Source organism: Chaetodon trifascialis, chromosome 3 (assembly GCF_039877785.1).
Source record: "Chaetodon trifascialis isolate fChaTrf1 chromosome 3, fChaTrf1.hap1, whole genome shotgun sequence".
In the NCBI taxonomy this organism is placed as follows: domain Eukaryota; kingdom Metazoa; phylum Chordata; class Actinopteri; order Chaetodontiformes; family Chaetodontidae; genus Chaetodon; species Chaetodon trifascialis.
Window position 1 is genome coordinate 17388408 of NC_092058.1, and position 27034 is coordinate 17415441.

At 43.1% G+C, this 27034-nt stretch overlaps 3 protein-coding genes across 9 annotated transcripts in view; 1 reads left to right on the top strand and 2 right to left on the bottom strand.

The window, feature by feature from the left end:
• The window catches only part of LOC139327908 (inositol 1,4,5-trisphosphate-gated calcium channel ITPR1), a 70139-nt gene extending 69131 nt beyond the window's left edge, over positions 1-1008 (bottom strand). For all 6 annotated transcript variants that reach the window (XM_070957977.1, XM_070957959.1, XM_070957967.1 and 3 more), the window contains exon 1: positions 730-1008. The gene's annotated coding sequence lies outside the window, so the exon portion shown is untranslated. The remainder of the gene's footprint in view (positions 1-729) is intronic.
• sumf1 (sulfatase modifying factor 1) lies at positions 736-8955 on the top strand. Of its 2 annotated transcripts, XM_070958030.1 has the most exons (9): positions 736-1667; positions 2799-2972; positions 3139-3213; positions 4476-4558; positions 5119-5241; positions 5350-5464; positions 6146-6259; positions 6343-6402; positions 7275-8955. In XM_070958030.1, exons 1-9 carry the CDS (start codon positions 1416-1418, stop codon positions 7374-7376), a joined length of 1098 nt encoding a protein of 365 aa, XP_070814131.1. In that variant the 5' UTR covers positions 736-1415; the 3' UTR covers positions 7377-8955. The 2 variants fall into 2 exon arrangements, with proteins under 2 accessions (XP_070814131.1, XP_070814123.1); XM_070958022.1 differs by having other exon boundaries at positions 1353-1667; positions 5119-5464; positions 7275-7634.
• LOC139327938 (leucine-rich repeat neuronal protein 1-like) lies at positions 8310-19198 on the bottom strand. The gene is made up of 2 exons (XM_070958008.1): positions 18799-19198; positions 8310-11443 (listed from the first exon to the last, which is right to left on the bottom strand). Exon 2 carries the CDS (start codon positions 11199-11201, stop codon positions 9054-9056), a length of 2148 nt encoding a protein of 715 aa, XP_070814109.1. The 5' UTR covers positions 11202-11443; positions 18799-19198; the 3' UTR covers positions 8310-9053.
• Positions 19199-27034: the final 7836 nt, after the last annotated feature.

A 27034-nucleotide genomic window follows, 5' to 3' on the forward strand; every position in this document is an offset into this window, starting at 1 on the left:
GTCGGCACACTCACTCACCCTCTACACACAAACCCATGGACCTACAGAGCTCCCAGTTTCCAAAGGAGGGGGTTCCCTGAGGGGTCGGGACTGCACTGACACCACTCTCTGGCTTCAAGGATTTGCATAGAAGCTGCAGGGAAATTCTCCGGCGTTACTGTAGCCTGGTTGTGTTGTGTTTGTGGCTGAGGGCAGGACAGTTAATGATTAGGAGCTGCAGCTGTACCAGGAAGGTTTGTGCACCTGCAACAGGTCATTGCTGTTGAAGCTGATACATATGTGGGCAGTACAGGTCCACTCCACTCAGGTTATGCGCCTGTTTTTGGAGCACTGCCTCTCACTGAGGACGGTAAATCCTAAAAAATAAACCAGTAACACTGGCTTTAATTGACTGCCGTCAACTGCGAGCTGAAAACAGACATAAACGATGATATGGTCTGCTATGAAGCAGTAACAGTCAGTTTTCTGGCCACTAAAACGCATGAAAGTTGAGTAAACGCGTCCAGTTGATGGCTGTCATTTTAATTGGTATCCGCAATCACATCAGTCCGGAATCATGATCGGCGTCAGCCTCGCTGTCTTGCCTGTCTTTTTCGGTCGGGGACATCACAAGCGCTGATCATGAGCTGCGAGCATTTAGTTAACCATTTATGGAGAGGCGAACTGAAGCTTTCACCCGCGATAGGCAGAGAGGATGGTAAAGTGTACAAGTTGTGCGCTCAACTTTACCTCGGTTAGTGGTAAAAGCTCGGGTGTTCAGCTTTCTCCGGAGCGGCTAAGACAACATGACTGCGGCTCTCCTCTTCTCCACCGGGGCCGAGGGTGAGATCCAGCCGTCAGCGACTGTAACGATCCACTTGTTCCTTCTGATTATTATTTTGACAGCTCTATCACCTTTCCGCGCCTGTCGGTGCTCCGGGGCTGCGTTCACTGTGGAAGGCAGCACACTGGCTGGCTGCGCTGCCTGGCTCGCTGCCACTTCTTCCTCTCGTCAAGCGGCCGTAGTGTTGATAGCTGGGAAATGATGTCCATGTGGTCCCATCCCACCACCAAGGGAAATGTAAGCCGTGCCGTCGCTCCCGGCGTGGAGCCTTGATTTTTATGGTGCAGGGAAAAAAGTCTGTATTAACTGACACACAGCACCATATTTATGCTTTTTGTTCGAAAAAATACTTTAATGGCGTTTTTAAATAAGCGATTTTATTTACATTAAACAGCCGATGTCTGTCATGCTTACATGCGTAAAACCGCAATTTGTAATTTAATCATATTTTTTAATAGAAACAAAGTACAAACATTCACTTCAGAAACGAAAGGGTTAATGGCTACATAAGAAGCCAGCTGACTGATCACGTGACATTGCGGAAGTGAGAGAAGCAACAACATGCGTGGATATTGAGACGTATCCTGGAAAAATGGTGTCCAGTTTTACTCTGTTTGTCGTGTTTGGTTGCGTGAGCAGAGTGTTGTGTATTGAGGGTTCATGCGGGGCTCAGCCGCAGCCCGCTGCCCCGCAGGGAGCAGCGAGCTGCGGCTGTGAGAACCTGAAGAGAGCCGCTGCTGTGGAGCCTGTGGAGGACAGGACTGAGCCAGCCGACAAATATTCAAGAGGCGCCAGTGAGAGACCGCCCGAGGCACAGGGAGATGAGAAGGAAGCGCAAAGCCAGGTAATCTGCCGCAGTTTGCGTTTGGTGGAGTTCACAGTAGCAAAGACGTGAGACATGAGGAACAAGGTGACATGCAACAAATGTCCCTGCTGGGACGTCTGATCAATGGGCCACCAGGGCATCCTGAAAGCTTCTCCGCGTTGTTTTTAACTTAACCCAAAAGGGCAGAGTGTGAGATCCACGCCCATTCAGACCACATATCACAAACTAAACATACAGTTCTCTGTCAAACTTAAAAAAATGGGATGATCTGAGTTCCTGAATGTTTGTCATCTCCAACATAAAGGTGCATTCAAGTTCAGTGTGACAGCAGGCTGATGGAGTATCCACTTGCTCTGCTGAAGTGCCTTTAAACAAAGACACTGAAACCCTCTCAGTAAACAGCACAAGTTTGCACTGCAAATCGTCTGTTCAGCTCTTCTCAGCCAGGTACCAAGTGGGGAAAATAATGGGCTGATGAGTGTATGCATTCACTTACTCTCCAACAGATATTTGACACTGTTTCAGAGAAACTCTGCATGTTTGTGGCATAATGGCTGATAGTATACGGACTAGTTTAGTACCTCGATTTCCTGTTTGCTGTTAAATATATATATATATATATATCAGCTGGTTCTGGTTGTGAGAAAGGACAATTGGATTGTTATTTTTGGCTTTGGTTAAAGGTCACAGGGCTTGGCAGCCTTAGTGAGGCAGTCTCACTGCCAAAGGATCATGGGAGTTCCCTCCTGGACTGCCTCAGGCAATAATAGATGACAGGACCTGTGCAATAGGCCTCAAAGTTAATTTATTGTCGATGACATCTGGGACCACAATGTAAGAAAAGTTGGAAGAAAAATTACATTTCAGCCACAAAGCTGATCATTAGGGTTTCATCTAAAAAGTACAAATCTGTAAATATGTACTCCGTCTGTATGTGTTGTACCTTTTTAATGCTGTTGATGTGATTATATAACTGTATTGTGTGCTTGTGACTGTGCTTCTGGAGTTTATGGAGTTCTTGTGCAGCCTGAAACTCTATCTTTGCTCTCAGAATTGATTATGTTTCCAGCCTTTTTAAAGACTCTTAATCCTTTTGATTCTTCTTCAGACTTAAGAGAGTCTTGTAAAAAGTTTATTTCCTGCATACAGATGGCGTTCATTTCTGGGGGAGAGTTCCTGATGGGAACAGACGACCCAGGCATCCCTGCAGATGGTGAGGGCCCTCAGAGGCTGGTGCATGTGGACTCCTTTTACATGGATATCCAGGAAGTCACTAACCAACAGTTCCAGAGCTTTGTCAATGCCACAGGATACATTACGGAAGTATGGATAAATTATGGTTTCTAAAGATTCAACCGTATTTTTCAATATAATAGAAATTAATTGAATCAATACAACAAGTCTGAAGCCAGAATGAAAGTAGATCTTTGGCAGTGGTTATTTGAATGCATCTCCTTTGCTCATATTGTTTTTATTCTTTTGCTTGTAGGCGGAGAAGTATGGAGACTCATTTGTATTCGAGGGACTTTTGAGTGACAGTGTCAAAAACCAAATCACCCAAGCAGTAAGTATGATTATTCAACAGCTCACGTTTTCTCCTGCTCCACCAGCATGAAGCACGGTTACTGCCATGATTGTTGAAAGTATTGAGGGTTGTTGCATTATATATTTCAAATACATGAAGATTTAGTACTTCACACCTCATGTAAGAATTGTCGGCAATGAGAGATTTCGTTCTTTTGCCGAGCTGCTCCAACCAAAACAGGAAGACCAGAGAATGTATTTAACCACAGCAAAGAAGCAGAGAGAGTCATAGGGAGTGCTGGTAGGGCTGTCAAAAACATTGATGTGGAAATGAACTGATAGGTAGTGGAAATGTGACATCATCAACAGGAAGTCAGCCATTTTTGGAGGATACCAGCTTTCACCCACACACCGTCACCACGCTTCAGGGTTGGTAGTCTCGACCCGTTCAACTCCGTTAAACTGCAGTTTCAACATGGTCGGTAAACACTTTTGTGTGGGCTGTAACAGCCAATCATACGACCCACATGCAAAACAAAATTAGATCATGCCGAGGCTGTGAGTGCAGAGCAAACGTGTGACTACAGCTTTAGCATTTTGTCACTTTTAGATGGATGGCGCCATATATCAGGTCAGTAGTTAAAATGGACAGAGGTTATAATGTGTTAGTGTGTGTTACAGAGTTAGAAGCTACGTAGAAGGATTGTTACTCAAGATCTTTTCCTTACTGTGACGTTATCTACAGGGGTCAGAGTGGCATCCGCTGGCTGTTTTGGGTAGCACATACAATATGAATGCAGTTTATTTACCAGTTTTATATGCAGTGAAGTTCAGGGTTTTGAAGGACGGTTTTCAAGTTCAGCTTCGCATGTGAAGGATTTTGATTTGAAGGCTCACATTTGTGCTGAACCTTCAAAGTGCCAGCTGTGGGTCGCACATATTTTTTGGTTTAGATGGAGATGAAGATATACGCCTCTGTAATTTAACAGCCCTGAGACCATTCCCAGATTGGTTCTAAGAGCCCTGAGCACAGCAGGCCTCTCGTAGACGAAAGCCAGACAGACAGCAGGGAATTTACTGCTTCATCTCAATTGTCATGTGCAGCCTGATCATGTGGCTGAGAAGGTGTTATGTATCCATTAGTATGGCAATGCTGGAAGTCATTAGCACCACTGCAGTTCTGTACATTAATGATGATTCTAGATGAACCCTGCCGTGTGTATCTGAGAGAAAATTCCATTCAGAGTATGAAACGAGTATAATATCAGTTGGTGACCTTCGTTAACATCACTTTGTTATCAGGTTGCTGCTGCCCCCTGGTGGCTTCCAGTCAAAGGAGCCAACTGGAGGCACCCTTATGGTCCAGACTCCAACATCACAGACAGGTAGAAAGATGCTCCACATACACTTGAAACCTATGAAAGTTCAGTAGTAAAACTTCTTTGTGAATTTCAGCTGAAGCTAATAGGAGGCCTCGTCAGTCTAAGTGAGACGTATCAAATGGGTTCTTCTGAAGTTATGGTCTGTTTAGTACCAAATTTCCACTTTTTCCTGTCCCCTCTGGTGCAGCTCTTCAACGAAACACAGTGCAGGAAACACAAAGGCTGTAACTCAAGATGAAACATGCTTGGTTAGTCTAATCCAGACCGCTGGGGCCTCGTGCTAGCTTCACTGGAACTTCAAAACTTTACAGTGGGATCATAGCAAAGGGTTGGTGTGGAGAGGAGGAACAATTGAAAGGGCCAAAAGCTTCTTCAACGCACCTATGAGCATGAGAGAATTGTTTTAAGACAAAACCAGGGAACCTGTCTTTTAAGTATTGATTCAAAAGCAAATGTTCACATCACTTCTATAATTTAACTTTGCAATTATATGTCATGGCAAAAGAAATGAAGACTAAACCAAATACATGCTCAGCAATTAACTTGAAAGCTGTTTTTTGTAGGCTGGACCATCCTGTTCTTCATGTGTCGTGGGCGGATGCTGTCGCCTACTGCTCCTGGTTCCGCAAGAGACTTCCTACAGAGGCAGAATGGGAGTACGCCTGCAGGGGCGGCCTTACAGACAGGCATGATATATGTGACTTCAAAATATGCCACTGCGCTTGCACATGTGCTTTGACCTTCATGCAGTATGTCCTGTGTTTATTTCCTGATGCGTCTGCCCCTGTGTGTAGGCTTTACCCCTGGGGAAACAAGCTGAACCCAAAAGGACAACACTACGCCAACCTCTGGCAGGGGGACTTCCCCAGCCATAACTCTGGAGAGGATGGATACACTAAAACTTCACCGGTAAGACAGAGAAGGCAAGATGGAGCGATGCCATTGCTGTGGGTGTGTTCATGAGCCATTGTCACAAAACTGGAAGCAGGTTTATATTTGATCCACTGCCAATAGAAGCTCCAGGAAATGAAAGGTGCTGCAGAAAAGAGCTTATTTCAGAAGTTAATAAAGTCACACCAGCAGCTTGCAGAGATCAGATGAATAATAATTAGATAATATTAATCCAATCTCTTTCTCTACAGGAGCAGCTTTTTAAAACCTCAATTTAGAAGTATCAATAATGAATGTATGCGCTCAGATTCTTTAAGGGTATGAGCTGCTGAAGGAAGGTGCATGTTTTTGATCTGACAAGCTGGAAATCTGAGGATGTTTAAGCTTCACCGATTGTAATGACACGAATGCCATTGACGCAGCTTAGCATGTTGGGCAATGGAGAAGAAAACAATGGAGAGGAACAGATGGGACTACCTGTAAATCCAGATTGAAGTGATCTCTGTTTGTGACTCAGTTGTTGGAAAGTCCCCTCAGAGGCACATGCCCATTCTGGCAAACATTCAAACATGCACATACAGACTTGCATTAAGTCACTGGCCTTTCTTATCTCCCAGGCTTACAGAAGAAACTCTCTAATAGTTCCTCCTAATACAATTCTTAACCCAAACCTGCATTAATGTGGCATTATTCCTGCAGGTGATGTCCTTTCCTGCCAATGGGTTTGGTCTATATGACATGGTGGGGAATGCATGGGAATGGACCTCAGACTGGTGGACTGTGCATCACACCACAGAAAAGCAACAGAACCCAGTAAGAACACCTTACCTCTAAGCTTTTGAGTTTTCTCGCAGTCAGTTTTTGCTCTGATATCTGATCATTTTTCTCTCTGTCAGATGGGCCCACCGTCAGGCTCAGACAAGGTGAAGAAGGGAGGGTCATACATGTGCCACAAGGTAAAGGAGGATGCTTGTTATGCTCAATAGATTCAATCAAAAGTTCAAGTCCCACATCTTGATTCTCAAACTTGAAATTAGAAACACCAGTCTGAATGTCCACTGACATATTTGAACTGTGAACATAATTCACATTCTGTGAGTAGTGAGTTCTTTTGTGACATGAGTGCATCACTGAAGACGAAGTTGTTCTTGCTAGTCGTGCAAACCTGTTTTTATGGCAAGTATTGAATCGAGGCAACAACAGCTCTGACGTCAGCTTTTCTAAAGGGAGTAGGGGAGCTCGATTATTCTCCACCTGCTTGATTCTAAATGGAAAATGAAGCCTTTCTCCTATTCTCTGTTTTCCTCCTGGTATGTGAGGCTAAAGTACTTTCTGGTCGTGTGCATAGTGGCTCTGCTTGTTCTGGACTTAAGAAACTTGAGAAGTGCGAACACCTCATAATGTTCTTGGAGACGACAACAGCACTCATACCAACACATATGGTACATTTAATTTATCTGCAACACCATTTGAGCCGCCCACCGGTGACCATTCCAGTTAGCTTGCCACCAGCATTGGTTTCCATGGGAATGTGACTAATTGCATGCAAAATAAGCCCTAAGCACAGAGGTCTATTTGTTTCATATGAATAAACCATGTGAGGGAGGAGAGGACAAAAGGAGGACATGCTTGATGAATGTACACAAACAGGCTCAGTGCAGGCTGAACAAAAAAAGAAACCATTTCCTTAAAGCAATTAGGACTCAGAAAGAAGTCTTTGTGTGATCAGCTCTGTAGTTTGTGTGTGTTTTTTCTTTTCTTAATGTATCAAAGCAGAAAATTAATTTATTGGCAGTAAGTTTCCCTCTCTTCTTTCCCCGTCCTCCAGTCTTACTGTTACAGATACCGATGTGCAGCCCGTAGCCAGAACACTCCAGACAGCTCGGCCTCGAATCTTGGTTTCCGCTGTGTCTCTCAGGAGCAACGGTGACCTGACCTGCTCGTCTAAAACACGGGGTCCCTTCTACTAGCTGCTCTCCAACATGTGTTGGTTGGAGAGTGAACTAACTAAAAGGAATTTCCCGGAGGACCTCAAACAATTTTTCAGCAGATATCTAAAATTCTATATTTTTCAGATGTTTTTTCATAAGAAAGTATCAGAAAAGACAGTTAGCAGCCACTGGCTTGAAGAAACTTTTCAGGGGCAAAAGTCGTGTAGAGTAAATGTCAAAAACATCTTTGCACACAGGTTGTCATTATCAGCAAATGGCTGCTGAGACACAGACAAAAAGTCCATGTAAGCTGTGGCATTGCTGTAAAAATATTTTTAAGTATTTTAATATAATTGCTGCAAACAATGATAAATCTTTGACATACAAGATCCCAAACAATCCCATTTGTTTTTCTCTCTCAATTTCTTAATTAGACACAATAAAAAGCTAATCAAATGAAGCACTTTTTTGTTTGTCTGCTGAATTTGAATGGGAGGATTTAGGTTAATGTAACTGATGCTAAACCCCAGGGTGCCACTCTGGTGTCTCTGTGTTTTATAATTATTGACCTCAAGATGCAGATGTGGTACCCACTAGAGGGCAGCACATTCTCAAATTTGTATCTGCTCTGTCAGTCTCTGTGTATGAGGAGTGTTACTGTACATACCACCTATATTGAGAAGCTAAGCTGACACAGAACAAGCTCTGTCTGTAAGGATGGTTCAGGGCAGTGAGCCCTGTGACGGTGTAAAGCTGATTCACTCAGTTTTTGGACTGAGATGGGCTTAAGTTCCTCTAAGACATGCAATCAAGAATCCACATGAAGCCAACAGTATGTTAACACCAGGGAGTGAGTGTGCCTGTCAGCACTGAAAGGATATGATAATTCTATGTCTAGAACAGGGGGTGAAAAAAAGACCAAATGTCTGCAAAAGAACAAAAAATTATTTATTTTAACTTCATCAGTATACATATTGCATGTGAAAATAATAAACTAAGCAATTAGCAAAAAAGTCTAGCAAAATAAGTAAGTAATTGGAGAAAGGGTCGAAAAGTTTCTACAGCCAAAAAAAAAAAGTTTTAACAAACATTTGTATTTCTAGCATTAACATCACATTTACCAGCAAACTAAAATCCTATTTGCTTGCAATTTAAGTCAGAAAGTTCAAAGGTATAGTTGATACAACGTTACTGCACAATTGCTAACATTCAGTAGACAGTTAAACAAGTCTAAACCCAGCTGTCAGCTTTTAATTGAAGTTCAGACAAACTCCATTATCTATCAGTGCACAACAGATGACCTGTTTTATAAAACAGAGAAAGAAACACTGATTTCCACTAATAATACTCGAAGATCATCGGCCTCTGCTGCTGTGTAATTAACCCAAAAGAAAGTGAGTCAAAAATGCACCACAGAAACAAGAGCATAGCAACTAAGACAACCTGGAGGCTAAATACAGCTGCCATCTTGGAGAGCCCAAAACGATTAAGGGATAGAAAGAATCAAAGGCGATACGCTATACTAATAAAAATCCTGTCCTTGATCACTCTGCCTCTTATTAGCAAAGCTGAGAATACAAAAAAAAAACATTTGCAACTTTGACTTTTGCACCAAAATGGCAAAAGTGTGTCTTTTTGTGCTGCTGGAGAGGCAGCCAGGCCTCCTCACTAAATCCTCACCACATGTAATAACTACGTGTGGTGTCAACAGGAGAGGGTTTTCCCTCTGTGCTGCCATCTTTGTCTTTCTCGCTGTCAGCCTCCCACAGGTTGATGAGTGGAGGGTAAAGCTCGTTCAGGGGGATGGAGGAAGTCTTCAGCATGTATTTCTTCAGGGAGTGGTGGTAGTTTTTCCTCTTCCACCTGCGGGCCATGTAGACGCCCACAGTGGCCAGACTGAGGAAGGCCAGCATGGTCGCCATGACAGCCAGCACCGCTGCACTTGGGTGCTGGTCTGACAGGTCCAGGGCAAAGGTAGCACTACGCGTTGTCACATTAACACAAGACTTGTGTGTCTGCAGGTGGACGTTGGAGACCGTGAGGCATACCTCGTACTCAGTGGCAGGTTGTAGGTGTGTGAGGTTGTACTCATGGACATCTACAGGGACACGAGCTGTGTAGGTGATATGCGGGTTGTCAATCTTCATGGTGGCTGAGGCCCACTTCAGATTGGAGGTCATGACATTAGAGTTGATCTTCCAGGAGACCAGGATCGAGTGCGACTCAGTCTGCTTGACATAGATTTTCATCACCTGGGCGCTGTCTAGCAGGGTGCCATTTACACGGACAGTGGCGACCCGTGTGTCAGCTCCTTCTGTGTTCTGGGCCACGCAGGTGTAATGACCAGAATCCTCCACCTGAACGTGAGACAGCCGCAGGGTCCCCTCGCTGCTCACGTGGTACCGCTCTGACACAGTGTCTATCGTGATTTTGGTCCCAAGAGGAGTCACCCAGTAGATCTCAGGCTCAGGCTCAGCCATGGCCCTGCAGTCGAGACTGACACTCATGCCCAGCTCCAGGTTCAAGTGGCTGGGGAAGGTGTTGTGGGATATGAGGGGAAGGCATTGCTCCGGGGACTCCAGCAGCCTTAGCCCTCGAACCCGCTGGCCTTTGAGCTCTGATGGGGAGGTGCACAGCATCGCCAGGGGCTCCATGAAGCGCACTGTGGTCCTGTTGGAACTCATCCACTGAATGACGCAGTCACAGCGCAGTGGGTTGCTGTGCAGACTGATCTCCCGCAGATTAGGCAACACCTCCACAGTGTGCTGGTAAAGGGCAGTGAGGGCATTATTATTGAGCATCAGGCTCTCCAAGGAGGGCATGTCCCTAAAGGCCAGCCTGTGCACGTAAGACAGCTTTGGATTGTTGGTGGCCTCCAGCTTTGTCAGTTCTGGTAGGTTGTCCAGAGCATAGCGGTCAATTGACACCAACTCCATCATGTTGTTGATACCCAGCTCCTTCAGATGTAACATGTTCCGAAAATCTCCTTCCTGGATTTTGTGAACTGGATTTTTGTTTAAATCCAAGAATTTCAGATTGGGTACTTTTTGAAGAGCCAGTTGAGGGATTCTGATGAGTTTGTTGTCATAGAAAGAAATGCTTTCAAGGTTATCCAAACCCACAAATGCGTTGGCTGGAACATCAGTAAGATCCATGCCAGCCAGAACCAGACTCCTCAGACTTCCTAGAGGTTTAAAGTTCATGTCTAGGAGGCCAATAACTGGGTTCTCTCCAATCATGAGGATCTCAAGGTTAGGTGTTTCTTCAAACCAGCGACTGTCTATGACATGGAGCCTGTTGGAGTTCAGGTGAAGGCGCAGCAGGCTGTGCAGGCCAGCAAAGGCCCGAGGTGAAATGGAGCTTATCTGGTTGTGGTTGATGTAGAGCTCCTGGAGGTTTGAGAGGTTTCCCAGGCAGTGATCTGGCAGGTGGCTGATCTGGTTCTCCTCTAGATGCAGGGTGGTCAGATGGTTCATGCTTGTGAGGCCTACAGCTTCCACATTGCTGAAGTTGTTCTGGGATAGGTCCAACTCTGTCAAGTTAAACAGTGCCTCCAGCTCTCCGCTGGTGTGAGAGATGGCATTGCTTTGGAGCAGTAACACTTGAGTATCTGCAGACAGGTTGGTAGGGATGTGCGTGAGCCTCAAGTCATTACAGTCCACTGTAGTTGCCTCCTTGTAGGTCGACTGGGGGGTGAACCAAGGGCGGATCTCGCATACACACAAACGTGGACATTCTTTGCCATTGACGGGCAACATTGAGGAAAGAAGCAATCCCATGCACAGCCAGAGCAGAGGAGGCCAAGGCTTCGAGCTGAGTACCATCTTGTCTGCTCTCACAAAGCTTAGATGAGAGGCAGTGTTCTGGAGAAAAGTTTGGGAAGGTTCATGAGCATTTGTCTGATTTTGCTGCTAGCTAAATGCCGTAGGCAGTTTCCAGAGTGGTGATTTCTTATCCAGGAGAAAGCTATTTGTAGAAGCCAGGACAGAAGATCATCTGGTCCAAACTTGACATCTGCTGATTATTTTGTCCGTTCCTTCTCACTTCCTCACCTTGAAGTTTAAGCCTAAAAGGAGGCAGAAAGCAAGTAAAATGTTAAAGCCAGCAACATAGATATACAAAACTTTTGATTATCTGTTTGCAAAGCTGAAGTAACTTTGATAACATAGGGAGGGAGTGAAACACAGCTGAATAGAGGATGTGAGAAAGTACGGGAGTCATATTGGTTTCCTTGCACAGGGTAACAAATGAGGCAAGTGGCAGTTTTCCACACTGCCAACCCACAGACATTTAGGGGACTAAGTTGACGTGTCTAACGGGGCAGAATGAATCTGTCAAATTTGTCTTGATGCCCTGCTATCGTGTAGACATTCATTCCTACCTTTTAATGAGCTCCTACACAGACATGGTTTGAAAATAAGTTTGAGGAAAAATTACTTCTAGAACAAGAAATAAATTCGAGAGAGACCATGCATGACAAAAAACTACTTCACCATTACGCTTATTTGCGTGGTCATTCTTTTTCTTATTAACTTGTTTCATGAGTGAAAATAACAGGTGCTGTCTCATTAGATGTTAAGATAGTAACCCGTTACAGCAATGAAATGGATGAAATGATATCTATGATTTGGCTCTTCCATTAACAGAATTAACAGTAGTGGATAGAGTGATGCAGAACTTCGGTTCACTTTACTCTGCGTTTGTCAGTGACTAAAATGATAAGGTTGATATTACAGTAGCTCTGCTTCCCTGATGTGTTGCATATCTGTCTCCTCGGAGATTACCAACACGTTTCTCTCTCTGTGCTGGGTAGATTATCTGCATACCAGCTTGGTATCAGTGATCCTCTTGAGTGAGTGTGTGGGGTGGGCACAGCCGGCAGCTCTGGCTGTGAGCCCATTACACAACAGGCTTAATAAACACGGAGTGTGTGCTCCTCACTGTTAATCACTCACCACTTATGATACAGGCCCATGGGAAGGAGTTATACACATGTGAATTGAATTTAGCACTTTATTTTTAAGAGCCATAGTTGTGGCTGTGCTGTGTGCACATTGTACTCGTCCAGGTTCAGTAAACTAAGACAAGCAGAGGGTGATCGGAGTCAGCTGACAGGCTGCGCCCCCAAAGGAATTGTTATATTTTACACTTTTGCATTCATTTGTTGATTTTGTGACAACTCCTTGAAACAGCTGTAGGGGTAGCAGGTACAGACTCAGCTTTCCAAGCAGATATGACATCCTGAGCAATGGAGATGAAGAATCAGTCAGCAGCTCCTTTGAGCAAATCCTAAAATGCTTTCATGTACATTCAACTCTTGTGTCATGACTAATTTTCTTTTAAAATGATTCACAAACATCCCTCTGCTAAGTTGTGTGTGCACAGGCAATGCTATATTAGTGTTTGAGTGTGTGTGACTGATTGTTTGTGTGACGAGGGAGTTGTCAAAAGTGGCAATTATCTAAACAACCAAAAGGAATAATCAGCTTCTTGTTTACATTAGCAAGAGAGAAGGAAAGTGAGACTCTCGGCTTTCTGTCACTCACTAAAACTCAACATAACAGTGTCAGCCTCTACTCTGACTCACACTCATAGAAATTCACATTCGTCCTCATGAAAAAAAAAAACTGAGGTTGAGCATCCAGCACATATTTGTGTGTGTGCAACAGAGAAGAGATCATTGGGTGTATTTTGTTTCAAAACAGAAATGACAAGTTCCTCCAATATTAACATAAAACAGACGCAGATTGTTTTCTTTCCCCTTTCATGTGCTGTCTGTTCACACCCTGCGATGTGTTGACACCTCCTCCACATTTGCATGTACAACAGAATAAAAGCAGCTCAACAAATACAAAATGGAACACTTTGCTTTGCAGAACATCAACAACATAAAACTGTTTCTAGAAATTTGCCAGAGGAGTGGCAGATTCCCTCAAATTCAGCAAAGGGAAGGAAATCAGATACAGTGGTTAAGCATCACAGCTCACCCATGTTTGTTTCTCTTGGAGGACGAACACATATGGTGCCTGGTATCAGGTGGCTAGTCTCTGCAATGACCCGGTCACACTCAAACTGATCTGATTCCCTCAGTGTGACTGAAGTGTGGCACCTCCTCGAGGCTCTATTCATGGATCCCGACTGTGAATAACTGCTCAGCATGCGGCACCTTCTTCTGCCTTTAATCATCCATCATTCAGTTTCTCAAGTAATCCATTCAAATCTCTTTCAATACTTGGCTGACAATATACTGTGCCTTGGTTTAAAAAGATTTACTTGGTAATGCATTTGTCTGTCCTCACTCTTCCTCCATGTGCTGCGCTGCTCAGGTATCAAATCGGAGGAGGCAGGCGGAGTAATCGCTGCTTTCATGCTGAGGCCATAAAACTCAGACACCTGGCACCAGGTTTCTGGCAGACTGGCAGCACTACAGGAGTCTGCATCCGTTCCCACCTTTCTCTCACTGTGTGTACGTGTTGACCTTATTGACCCAAGGAAGCTCTGCTGTGCACATATGCTCTTTTTCACTGATGACCTGCTTCATAATCACTGCAGTACATAAATTCATACTTACAAGCTACCCAGTACACCCACAGATAGCTATTGTTGGCTGCAGACCAGCTCCACTGAAGTGATTGGAGTTCAGCATTGTGCTGAAGGATACCATTAAGTTTTGAGCTTTGCTAGCTAAATGCAAGATCCCTCACCGGCTTCCCACCTGTGAACAACACCCAGCTTTCCTGGAACGTGCTAGTTGAGGGATTCAAGCTGGCATAGATCCTGCTGCCACTCTGCTACAGTGCAGATAAGACAATTTTATCAATTGCCTAAACCTAAAACGTCTACATCACACATTATTTACTTAATGCAGCAAGGAGTTTTCATGTAGATGACTACACATGACCTTTAACACACGCTCTACCATCCACCCCTTTTCTACGCAGGATCTGTCATACATCTGAATAAACACAAATAAATATTGATTGTCCCAGCTCATTCACAGTTCCACTGTACTTTTCACCTTTTACATGACTGTCATCTCCTACAGCAACTCTCACTTCCACTGTGACATGGTGATTTAAAGTGGATACTACACATAGAAACAGTAGTTTATATAAAAATATACTGTATGCATACTGGAAATGCAATCATGCATAAGATAATTTAAATCCAATATAAAAAAAGCTGAATGTCATTATAAGGGCAGAGAGCAGGAAACAGGTGATTTTATATACTAATAGCACCGTCTAACTGCTGGAATACAGTGTGTCATCATTACAGTTGGTGGGTACAATCTGAAAATACCTGTTTGATCTATGTAAATATAATACTAATAAAATACTCTTATTTTGATATCCGAGTTCTTTTTATTCTGCCTTGAAGTCCTGGCTATAAGAACTACAGCAAAGGATATTCCAGAGGATCATATCTAAGAAGGAGATAGGGAGGTGTGTTACGGCACCACGGTGTGCAAAATCACTTTGGTGGGGCAACACCTTTGTGAACTCTTGTTCTCTGGGATGTGACAGAGATTAGGTCTGAGATTAATTTTCTCACTGCCAAAGCAGAGCTGGACCAGCACCTGTATCCTGAAAATCTACTGCTAATCTCTTTGCTGAGGCAGCAGAGAACAATTACACTGTAGGGAACATAATTAAAAATGCATGCATACATGTGTGTCTAGTCTACACTGCACCGTCTCTTCACTGCCACAAAATACACATCCTGTTTCCCCACTCTTATTCAAGTCACACACTGTGACATGCATGCATACACAGATCACTGGAAGGAGGCAGAAAAATCCCTCAACAGCTTGGTATTATCCAGCTGACTGTCTGAATTGAAGCCTCCAGCAGGAGGGATTTACTCTCTCTGCACACCCAATCTTTGTGAGGTTTTAATCTAAATACATGTTACACACACACACACACACACACACACACACACACACACACACACACACACACACACACACACACACACACACACACACACATCAACAAATATACATCTACAGTCGCTGGTACTTCCATTGGGTTCCCATAAACCTTCAAGTGAGGGTCACTGGCCCTCAGATTCAGAGTGAGACAGTGAGATGTAATTGTGAGACATAATGAGCTTTGTCTGCTTCATGCAATGGCCTCACAAATGCATTTATAAGACAAGAGCTCTGGACAACACAGGGAGCAGTAAAAATAATGAGAGTCGGTAAAGAAACGCAGACCTGCATTCAGAGGCAGCATTTCTCTTTAGGTCTAGGAAATGTCTCTCCCTTTGTGTGTGCAGATGCTGTTTTCACTGGATGAAACTAAAAAAGACTCTGTTTTGAAGGACTAGTTAAACTTATGTCTCTTAGGTTGATTTGAAGAAATATATATATGTATATATACATATATATGTTTTTTCACCTTCAAAGAGTTCAGGTGCAATGCTGCTAATACTGTGCCACTGGTGCAGCCAGGAGGCACCTCACTTGATAGCACACTGCATCATTTTTCATAAGGGGCTAAGCTTTGCCCCTTCTGTTCCCGAGGCCCTTTTTCACTGGGTGCAAAATGTAAGCAGTGTTTCTGAATCAGCAGCCGCACAACAGGCTCACAGACATGCCGTCACCATAGCAACGGCTATGCCACCGGCATTTCTGTTTCACAACCAAATGACATGAAGACATGAGAAGACAGCTATTAGCATCGTCAGGCAGCCATAGGAATATGCCAGTGAGAGCTTCTACTGGTACGAGAAGGCGACTGCAGCATAAACGCAGACTGTAAATGAGCAGAACATATATGCAGGATACAGTAACCATCATGACCAGTGAGCACAACTATATCATGCTCATATGTTCAAGTGTCTGGCTCTTTCACCGCATTGCACTCATATATTTCAAAATTTCTACACTGAAGCTCCCAGTTTTTCCAAGACAATCAGTTCCAATCCTGAGCTATCATGTGGTGCTGGGAAGCTGAGTAGCGCTGCCTGATGTTTTCTCCATGTCCTCACTGCGCTGGCCTGCCTGAGAGACATCCTGTTCCTGCTCCATTAGTATGCAAGCGCCTCACTTCACATCACACAGGGCTTTGGTGCAGCTGCTGATGGCAGAGGTGTTGAGCCGAGGACGAGACGGATGCATGTCCACTCAGTCAGAGAGAAGAGAGAACGCAAAGAGGGAGAGGATGGAGAGCTCTGCTTCAATTACAAGGCCACAGGGGGAAACCGCTGAACTGAAAACGCAACAGGGCCAAAGGTGCAATTGAGAGAATCCAAAACCTCGGACAGAATTCAAGGAAAGTCTGCTGCACACTTCTACAATGTTTCTTTTTCGACTCCATTAAGGTTTATAAGCATGGCAAATTGTCTATATTTCTATTTACTGCAAACCCATAAGGTAGATTTATTTCCCTGTGGAACTGAAATGGATTTTGGCACAATTTTTCTTCTCTGGCTCTCACTCTTCCCCTCTCCCCTTTTTGCCCTCCCCCTCCACTTGGTCGTTCCTTACAGTTGCAGCGTTGGTGAAAAGCCAATATGTTGTCATTGGAGCCTCCATCAATCATATGGACAAAGCCAAAGTCTCTAATCTCAGGGGAATCCTTATGTGAAATAATTCAGAGGTCAAGGAAGATTAACATGTGCAGTTAAAATTTTTCATCTAAATGGATTTTACAGATTTTCCACATGATCTTTTAAACTGTTTTCTCACGTTTCTGTTCAGGTTTTTCATTTAGTTTTGAATTGATATTAGGCCAAAATACTTTCCTTTTAAAGTACAAAATTTCAAATATATGATTACACCCAAAAGCATTAAACTCTGTCATGTCCTGTCTAACCCTGCAGAATCAGATTCCTTTTCATTTGAGATAAAAACAAAGAACGACAAAACGGCTGACTCAGTCATAACAGCACTTCACAAAACCTTCCAATGGCTCGCCGTGTTTCCACGTTCCCCTTCAGATCATGCTCACAAAGGGAGAAGGTCAAGCCGCTGCACCCTTGCCTCCACTACTGTGGGAGCCCCAGCACCAGCACATGTTGCAGAGTTCTGCCCTATATGGCTCACAATGGCTCCTGCACAAACACACACAGACACACCAAGACGTGTCTTTGTTTGGGCAGGTTCTCACACTCCTCTTTACCAGCTGAGGAGATACATCACTGTGCATTGTGAAGATTGGGGGAAGGTGCCCACAGCCCCCTAAACTCTCATACCATTGGCTCATTGGGTGACATATGTATCAATTGTCTGCTTTTACGCCCAAGACGGAGTGAACTAAAGTTGTGTGGTTGCATTTGCTAGAAAACAAGAGTGCAAATCATGCCAATGCATTACGTTCCTCCTGTCCTAATCAAACTTATGTGAAAACCTAACTATCGTATTGATATTACTGAATCCTTTGTGGTGTTAGTGATCTCAGTAACAGGTGTTGCTGTAATGCAGCAGCTGAAACAACAGAGCCCACTTGACAAAGGTGACCCGAACAATACAGACTCCCCCGGCTTTCTCAAACTTCTGAGTGCAAGCACTGCGTTGTCTTTCTTTCTCCTACCTTCTCTACATCTGCCAATTTCCTGACCCTTATGCATGCAAATAGGTTTGTTGGAGCACATGAGCCCATAGCTGCTACTCAGCTGATGGAGCTGCACTCTGCACTGGCATGTTATGCTGCAGTTTGTGTAAATGTTACACTACACTGTTAGTTGAACCCGGTGTCACAGTGCAGTGAAATGTCAAGACTGCTGGCAGGATGGCAGGTTTAATCAGGAGCCCTTTAGTGACTCACAATTCATATTAACATCTGGCTTTTTAAGGCAAAATAATAAACACAGCATGTTTAAAACTAAATATTGCAACTCAACACAAGGTTTGCAGTGCACAGATTTATTTGGCTCATTTTCTTTGTTTGACTCCTTCTGATCAGTTTGTAGTTAGGAATTGTCTGGGCTTGAGAAAGGTAATGGAAATAATATATTGTGTATAGACTGCCTGCAGACCACAGTGCCCTTGTAAATCTAATATCCCTCTAATTTTATTGATAAAAACTGACCCAACGCACATATTGCAGATTAATGCTGAGGATACATCGATAAATATAAATAACTTTTAGGGTCTATTTTCTTTCCAAACGAATTCTTTGTTTGCTGAAGCTATAAAAACATTAGCTTTCCTCTTTGCGGTGGTAACGCGCTGCACGAGGATCCACGCCACGGAGAGAAAACGCGTTATTGTTTCATTTCATCTTTGTTGATCAGTGAATTTCTTACAACACAAAAATGATGACTTCATCTTTACGAGTTTACCTCTCTAGACCGGGCTGACATATTCACCCCTTTCTACCGACAAAGGAATGGAGGAAATGATTTGAGATGATTTAAAGGCTTATGTATAAAGATTTCAGCGTATGCATAAAATAAACACATGGCTCTCACCTATGAAGCTCTGTGTCCTCCGTACGCAAGGCTGCTGCAGGGTACTGTATCTGACCCATGCAGTATCCGCAGCTCCAGGAAGATGCGCGGGGGCTGCAGACGGAATAGAAATAATCAACCTTATTAGCCAGAATAAATACTATCTGTTGCAAACAATCCCACGCTTTGTGATATCTGCACCGATCTCCAGCGCTGGAGACACGGTGATACTTCAGAAGTGGAAACGCTGCAGCGCACAGCTTCCAGTGACGAGCAGCTGCCTGGCGCAGGTCAGCTGGACTGAAACGCGTCTGACACCGACAGCGGTGCCCGAGCAGGCAACCTCACCATCTGTTCTGTCATCACCACCATGGGACAAGTCCCACCCTGCCGGCCACGCGCTGCGAGCTGCGAGTTTTATGGCGGAGCAGCTGGAGGAACCCGTGGCATCAAAGTGTCTGTTGTTGATGGCTTTCAAATGAGTTTTATTGTCACTCCTCATGCCAACATAACTGAAGTTTATTCATCGTCAGTAAGGAAGAGGATTGTAACCTTGTTTGAGAGGAACATATCAAAAGACTTTTGGGTGCCATGCACCCAGACATGATATAAATTTAATGACTTTCTAGTTAATAATTCATAATAATTATGAAATGAAATGGACTTTAAAGTGGATCGCACGTGCAGACACACGTGCACACGCACGCCCCTCCTCTCTCTCTCTCTCTCTCTCTCTCTCTCACACACACACACACACACACGCAAACTTGCAGCCTATGTTGAAAGAGAGATAACGTCTCTTCTCTCAGACCTGTCACTTGTTTGGATTCTTCCTCCTCCTCCTCCTCCTCCTCTTCCTCTCTAAGGGGACCATTGAAGATGACAACGTTTCATCACTTGCTGTTTGAGCTGCTGCTTTGGGAGCTGCCTGGCTGGCTCTTCATCCACACTGTGGCTACAGAGAAGGAATGTGATCATATCTGTGTCGAGACAAGAAAGTGTGCCGGGCAGATGTCATCTGCAGGTTTTGGCTGTTTAAATTGGAATTAGACAGAAAGTTACATTTTATATTTCTGACTGAAGATCAACACAGTTTTGTCATTCAGTGTTGTTTTTCTTTTGTAAGCTCTACATGCAGTATTTGAAAGCCTGGGCAGGTTTGTTTTTTCGTCTCTGCTGAATAATTAGTCTTCCAGTATTTGTAAAGTTTATATGCCATAAATTAATCAAGAAAAGCCCGAAGCCTGAAGCTTTAACACATTTGTACAGTTGCCTTATTAATGGAATGCTCAAAGAGTAAACACAGCTTTATGCATTTAGCCTAAAGGTTATTCATTAAACAGCCAAACATTAAAACGGACATTATTTAGGTTATAAATGAGGGTATTTAACCTGATTAGTGTCATGAAGGTATAGTAATTAATTTCCTTTCTTGATTATTCACAACAAGGCATCCAAATGCTCTTTAATGCACTTTTTACCTAATAACTGTTACTGATAACATAACAAAGCCAATGAGCTGATTTCCTGAAGCAGATACAGTCTGTGTCACATCACACACTTAAAGAGCCTTGTTTATCTTAAATGGGACATTTTTTATATTCAGAGTTCAGCGATAAAATACCTTGAAATAGATTTCACATTTAAATTGATTGATTTGAAAAAATAATAATAACACAATTGCAATTTTGAAACTAGAAACACACAGTACCTATCACATCACATTGGGATGATGTCTGGGGAGACGCACGGACAGCTTATGAGACAATGGTCCCCTGGGGCTGAATGGCTCTTCCTCCAATAAAATCAGAGGGCCCATGTTGTAAAACAAATGTCCGCTGAAGGTATTGTCAGAGGGAATGACTTCCTCCTTGTGGCATATTCAGAGTGAACTTTTCAGCTATTCTGTCTTCCAAATGACTTTTTGTGTTTCTCTTATTAACATTTATGTTTGAGCCCTGACAATAAATGTTCTTAACAACATTTGAGGAATTATGCTTATTCACTTTTTTTTTTTTTTGCTCAGAGTTAGACTGATACTACTCATGTCTGTTCAATAAAAAAGAAGCCAGAATAAGGAGATGGTTAGCTTAGCTTAGCATAGCACAAAGGCTGGAAAAGGGGAAATTGCTGCTCTGGCTCTGTAAATGCTACAAAATCTGTCTGCAGGCATCTCTGAGGCTCATTTACTAACATGTTTCTTATTTGTTTAATCCATATATAAAATCTGAAGTGTAGAAATGTCTTGTCTGTGGGTTCTGTGGCTGTGCAGTGACTTCCTCGAGTGTCTGCAAAGCTGATCCTGCCTGTTTCTGTTGTTTGTGCTAAGCTAAGCTAACTGGCTGCTGGCAGGCTTCTGCTGCATATCCATCATACAGCTATGAGAGTGGTATCGATCTTCTCAGCTAACTCCGGCCAAGAAAGTAAATAAACATATTTTCCAGAATGTCAAACTATTCCTTTCACACAGAGACTCGGTCTTGGAGACCTTCAACCTTTGTCTAGTCAGGCCAATCAGAATCCGTGCTGCTACAGTATGCTGACTCATGCTACAGTACTAAACTGGAAATTTTAAACATATTAGCCTTAAGCACACTGTGGTCTGAAACTTTTTCATAACACAGAGTTTTGAAAGTTTAAGGCATCTATAGAAGTACTATTTAGATTACATTTGTGAAACGCGATTCATTTTGCTGCGGGCCGACTGGAACTCGCTCCAAGGCCGGTGTGATGTCCACAAACTGCATTGTGGGAACCGTGTTGTTCCACCACCACAAACAGCTTCAAAGTTGACTCAGCCATCGCTCCTTGTGCTACTTGTAGTTAGCAACCAGCAAATCATAATTTCCCACCATTAACCTGCAGTGCTTGTGGTGCCGTTGCTATGGCAACAGCTCCCTCCCAGGAAAGGCGATGCAGCATATCCACCGGTTTATTAGATCTCTGATCACACAGCTCCCTCCACATGGCCATCTGGGAAAACCAGTCACACAGAAACGTATGCCCCCCATTTTACCTTTCGCAAAGTCTTCTCATCATTTTGCCGCATTAGACTCTGCTGAAGAGAAGACAAGGTGTCATTTCTCTTGTCAGTGCTTGTTTTCAGCCATGGTTGGGGAGAAAATTAAATCTATAAAAAGTGATGAATGTTGGAGGAAAATAAAGTGGATGCTGGGAAGTGGTCGAATACACACACATACGCACACGACTTCACTGCAAGGGAACTGGTGATGCCGCCGTCTTTATCAGCAGCATTTGTCCGAGTTCACCCACAGTTTATTTGGAATATGTTATATAATGTCTGTGAGAGCATAAGAGGATAAATGCAGTCCTTTTTAATTTGATTTTCTTGATTAAATCTGATCTCAGTTGGCATTAATATGAACAGCTTGGTGCTGTTTTGGAGCAGATGCCTGCCTCCGAACATTTAGCACATTTGCTACCTTGTTGTGTCATTATGTCACCATCACACCATTCCTGGTACCACTGCCACCTTCTGCTGCAAACACTGCTGACGGATTGCAGATGTTGTTTCACTGATTCACTCACACACACACACACACACACACACACACACACACACACACACACACACACACACACACACACACACACACACGCCTGCATGTACAAATACTGTCACTCTCCAGAGAAAAGTGGCAATTCCAATTTTATTTCAGTTTCCTTTTCCATAACCTAATACCATGTTTGGTATGGTCCAACTCTCTGCCTGTGTCTTCCCTCCATCAGGATGATAGGTGGAACAAATAGGGCATATGCTGTGGGGTGGACACAGAAACAGAAACACCTTACAATATAGTGCAGTCCAACATAACAATAGCACAAACTACAGCCTCCGAAAATCCTCTGTGTGTTGAATCAGCACCTTCCAGTCTCAACACAAATTGAACATTATGAGCCTCACTGAGGTTGAATTTATTGCTGGGCTCTTATATTGGATTGCAACAGAGTGCACAGGTGTTACTTGTGTTGTTTCCCATGTAGCTTTCATCTGGTTTTATGTGGTAGATTTTTTTCTTACCATATTATTTGTTCAGATCCTCATGACTTGCATCTTTAAAGTAATAGTTTGACATTTGGGAATATTGACACTATTGCTGAGAGTTAGGTGTGATTGATACCACACTGATGTGTCTACAGTAAATATGAAAGCTAGAAGAAGGTGATTAGCCTAGTTTAGCATACAGACTGGAAAGAGAGGAGAAACCGCGAGCCTGGCTCTGTCCAAATGTAAGAATATCTACCTACCTGCTCCTCTGATGGTCACTAATTAACCCGTCATTTCTCGTTTGTTTAATGACAAGTTGTGGCTTATAGTCCATACTTGTCATCACTGTGAGGTTGCCAGGCAACCAGAGTGGTCTCCAGAAATAATCTGCACATTTGCCACACAACCTGTCATTCCCATGCTTTTAATTTTGTGTGGAATAACCAAACAACATATTATTTGTGGGCTCCATAGGCGCTAGAGGCTGGATTTGTTACCTCTGGTTAGAGCCAGGCTAACTGTTTTCCCCTGCTTCCGCTCTTTATGCTAAGATAAGCTACAGGCATGAGAGTGGTATTGATCTCGTCCTCTAGCTGCAAGGAGGTGAAGTGTTTTTCCCAAAATGTTGAGCAATTAATTTGAGCATTTCCTTACTCATCTCTCCAGTAAGAGTCCTTGAACTCCCCATCACGGTAACAGTCATAAGGTGTGTGCTGAAGATGTGTCCCAGGGTTAATCTAATTAAACATATTCAGAACAATACTTTCACTTTATATTCAGCTGCAGATGAGGAATAGGTACTGTGGTCCAGCAAGCTTTAGAAGAAGCCATTTGAGAAAGTCTGGAAGCAGTATGAGCCCTCTGTGTCTGTGTATTTTGATTGACTTTTAATAATAGTCTGCACCTTTTTCTATTCTGTGTTAACTGTGTCAATCATCACCTGTCCAGTATAGAAATGTAGGGCACTGCACTTCCATCGACTGTTTACGTCCAGCTGTATTATCCAGACTCAAGGTGAGCGTGAGTGTGAAATGTCTCCCCTGAATTGGTCTTAATGGGCACAGAGGTGATGAGGTCCTGATTCCTGTTACACATGTCACTTCACATTAGTGTCCACATTAGAGCCTGCCACTCTGCAACCAATCAGAGCCACTTAACAACAAAATCAACAGATCCCTTTATAATTGCTCCTGAGCAAAGCAATTTAGCAGAGACTCTTGGGGATTGACTTTCATTTGGGTTTGTCAAACACAGGCCGTGCTTGATTTGTTTTGGCCCAATCGAAAATTAAGATAGTTCCTAAAGAATGCGTGTGTGTGTGTGTGTGTGTGTGTGTGTGTGTGTGTGTGTGTGTGTGTGTGTGTGTGTGTGTGTGTGTGTGTGTGTGTGACTCTATGAAGTAGCTGTTTGTACTCAATTGCCTTATGCAGGACTAAATTAATAAAGGCAATTGTTCTTGGATGTGCCGCCCAGTGACAGAATAGAGTAGTACAAGAATAGCCTCCTATTAATCAGTTTTAGTTATCCATGCTACTTATCTTCCTTCTCACACAAACATTTTTTTCTTCCTTTCATCTCATCTCGACAAAAAAAAAAAAGCCAGATCATTAATATTTAATTGACAAATGCCATCAGCAGCTTTTACATACTTTTTACACCGATGTGTTGCAAAGGAGGAGAAGAGAACTGCTTTGACGGCCTCAAGTCGACTTTTTTTTTTTTTTCTTACTTAACATTTCAGACACAGCTGGGAACACACATGAGGGAAATGCCATCAAGTCAAAGTATTCTTTAATGAATGAAACGATGCATACATGCAATCCATTGCAAGCTAAGACAGCACAGAGTTAAAGATGTCTTTGCCATCTGTGTCTCATCATTAAATAATTATCAACATTATGTTGAGATCATGGAACCATACAGCTGTGTTGGGTCTCCGGAGATGGTGGCAGAGGAAGGCAGGAAGGTTCTGAGTTAATAATGAAATAAGTTTACTTTGTGCTTTCTGTAGGTCACAACAACATAGCATGTCTCTTTACTGGGAAGCTGCACATGTTGTGATGGCTGACATTTTCTGATTGGTTGTTGCCTGTTTGAATGTTTTACGGTCTCAGATTTAGCCTTGCTGGTGGCATCACTCTGTACGGCAAAGTCTGTCTGTTTGTCAGCCACCTGGTCCAGACTGAAATATCTCAACAACTATTAGATGGATTGGCACATGCAGACATTTATTGTTCCCAGACAATGAATCCTAATGAATCTGTATGCTATGTATGAAAGGTGCTATACAAATAAAGTCTGACTAATTGATTTAAAGGTGATCCCCTGACATTTCCGCTGTTCCACCATGAAGATCACATTTGTAGTTTTAGTGAAAGTATTTGACAGATTGTCATGAAATTTGATACACACAGTCATGTCCCCCTGAGTGTAAACTGTATGGTGACTGGTGATTCTCTGACCTTCAATCTAGCACAATCATCAGGTCATGCTCAGCTGTGCTTTGTGTTTAACACTAGTGCAATTTAGCAAATATTAGCATGTTAGCATGTAGTATAATTTTTCTATTTGATACGTGAAGAATTAATATGTGAAGAATCGATATGTGAAGAATCAAGTGTAACACTGTAAGCTAATGGTAAACAATAGTAGCAGCTCTATGAAGTTTGATATGATAAGAGTAGCTCTGTGCAAGCCTGATATGATAGTAAAAAATAATTGCTGTTTGCTTAAGTGAAGGAAGAGCACATGAAAGGCCAAGATGCCAGTGCAAAGATAAGAAGGGAGGTTGCTGTGCAGCGACGATAATGAGCTGCAAGACACCATGCAGCCAACATTGCGAGGGCAGGACACCTGGACCATAAATCTTTGGTGCTTTCCATGGCCTTGCAGGTGTTTTAGCCGGTTCTGACCAGTTTCAGACCAGGATGATTGTGACCTAATATAACCCTGCGTGTCCTTACATAACCTTACTGCATTTAATCCATGTTTAACATTTGTTATAATCATGAAAGAACTAAATGGTCTTATAATCACAACTATGATTTACTGTGTGTTAACGAATAATGGTTTGGGATGATTTAATATACTTTGCTATATTTTTAAAGCATTTTCTATGTGATGTGTCCTTATGCTTACATGCAATCATGATAATAAAATGTAATTTGATGTTATTTTTAAAAAACAGAGCCCATGACAATCAAAAACTAATGGTGTATAATTGGAGGAATAGAGAGGAGAAAAGAGGAGATAGCAGCCAAAAAGTACCTAATGGTGTAAAAAAATAGAAGAGCCTAGAAAAAAGAAAAGATGCCCCAAGGGCGGGGAATACCTTCAGTAGAACTGTATAAAAGATAGAGCACTGACCATTGCAGGTCAGAGACTTCTTCAGATGTACACCCTGTGTGTTTCTGGATTTCTCTCCCTTTGCTGCCGCGGCAATAAAGTGTTTGCATCTCGGACCCTGACTCCTGCAGATCCTTTTGAGCACTTTTTCTCAGACAGCTGAATTTGACTATTTCTGGACTGTTGTGGGTTGCACATCTGGCCTTCAAATTCCACAACATATCAGTGGCGAGCCAGCCAGGAGAGGACAAGGACAAGGAGGTCCCCAGCGCCAGAGGCGGCTACACTCTGCCACCAGACACTCGGGCCCACGAAATTTAAAGGTAAGCAGAGCATTTACTTCTGCAAATTAGAAGAGAGTGTCTGGGTGACGGGGGTGGTCCGCCCAGGTGATTGGTGTGATTCTCTGATGATCCACCTCTACCGAACCTAACCTAAATTTCAGAAATTACTGAACTTTCAATGAACTGCAGGGGGCAGCCGAGGGGCTTTGTCTGTCTGCTTAAACTTTATGTCTGCATATATGTCTGTGTCTGTCTCAGTGCTTCAGCAGAAACCATGGTGCGGACATGAATGAATGGGGAGAGTGTGAAAGAATCATATTTAATATATGTATTGCATGCTGGTTGATTGCAACACTGGTATTTGCTGGAGGACTAGTTTGGCTGGTATTGCATAGGGACGACTAGAAAGAACAGAGTAAACGTCCCTGGGAGAGATAAGTCTGAATATTCAGAAATAGAATGTGACACGGATCTCTGTAGTAAGAAGGTTTATTAAGTTGACAGTTTCCTTGATAAACGCCTTTCCAATGTTGAGGAAGTGTATTTGGAAGGGAAAAGGTGTAACACAGATCGGGAAAGGAGTGAACGAAGCTTTAAAGAGGTATTAAAGCGCCTTAGA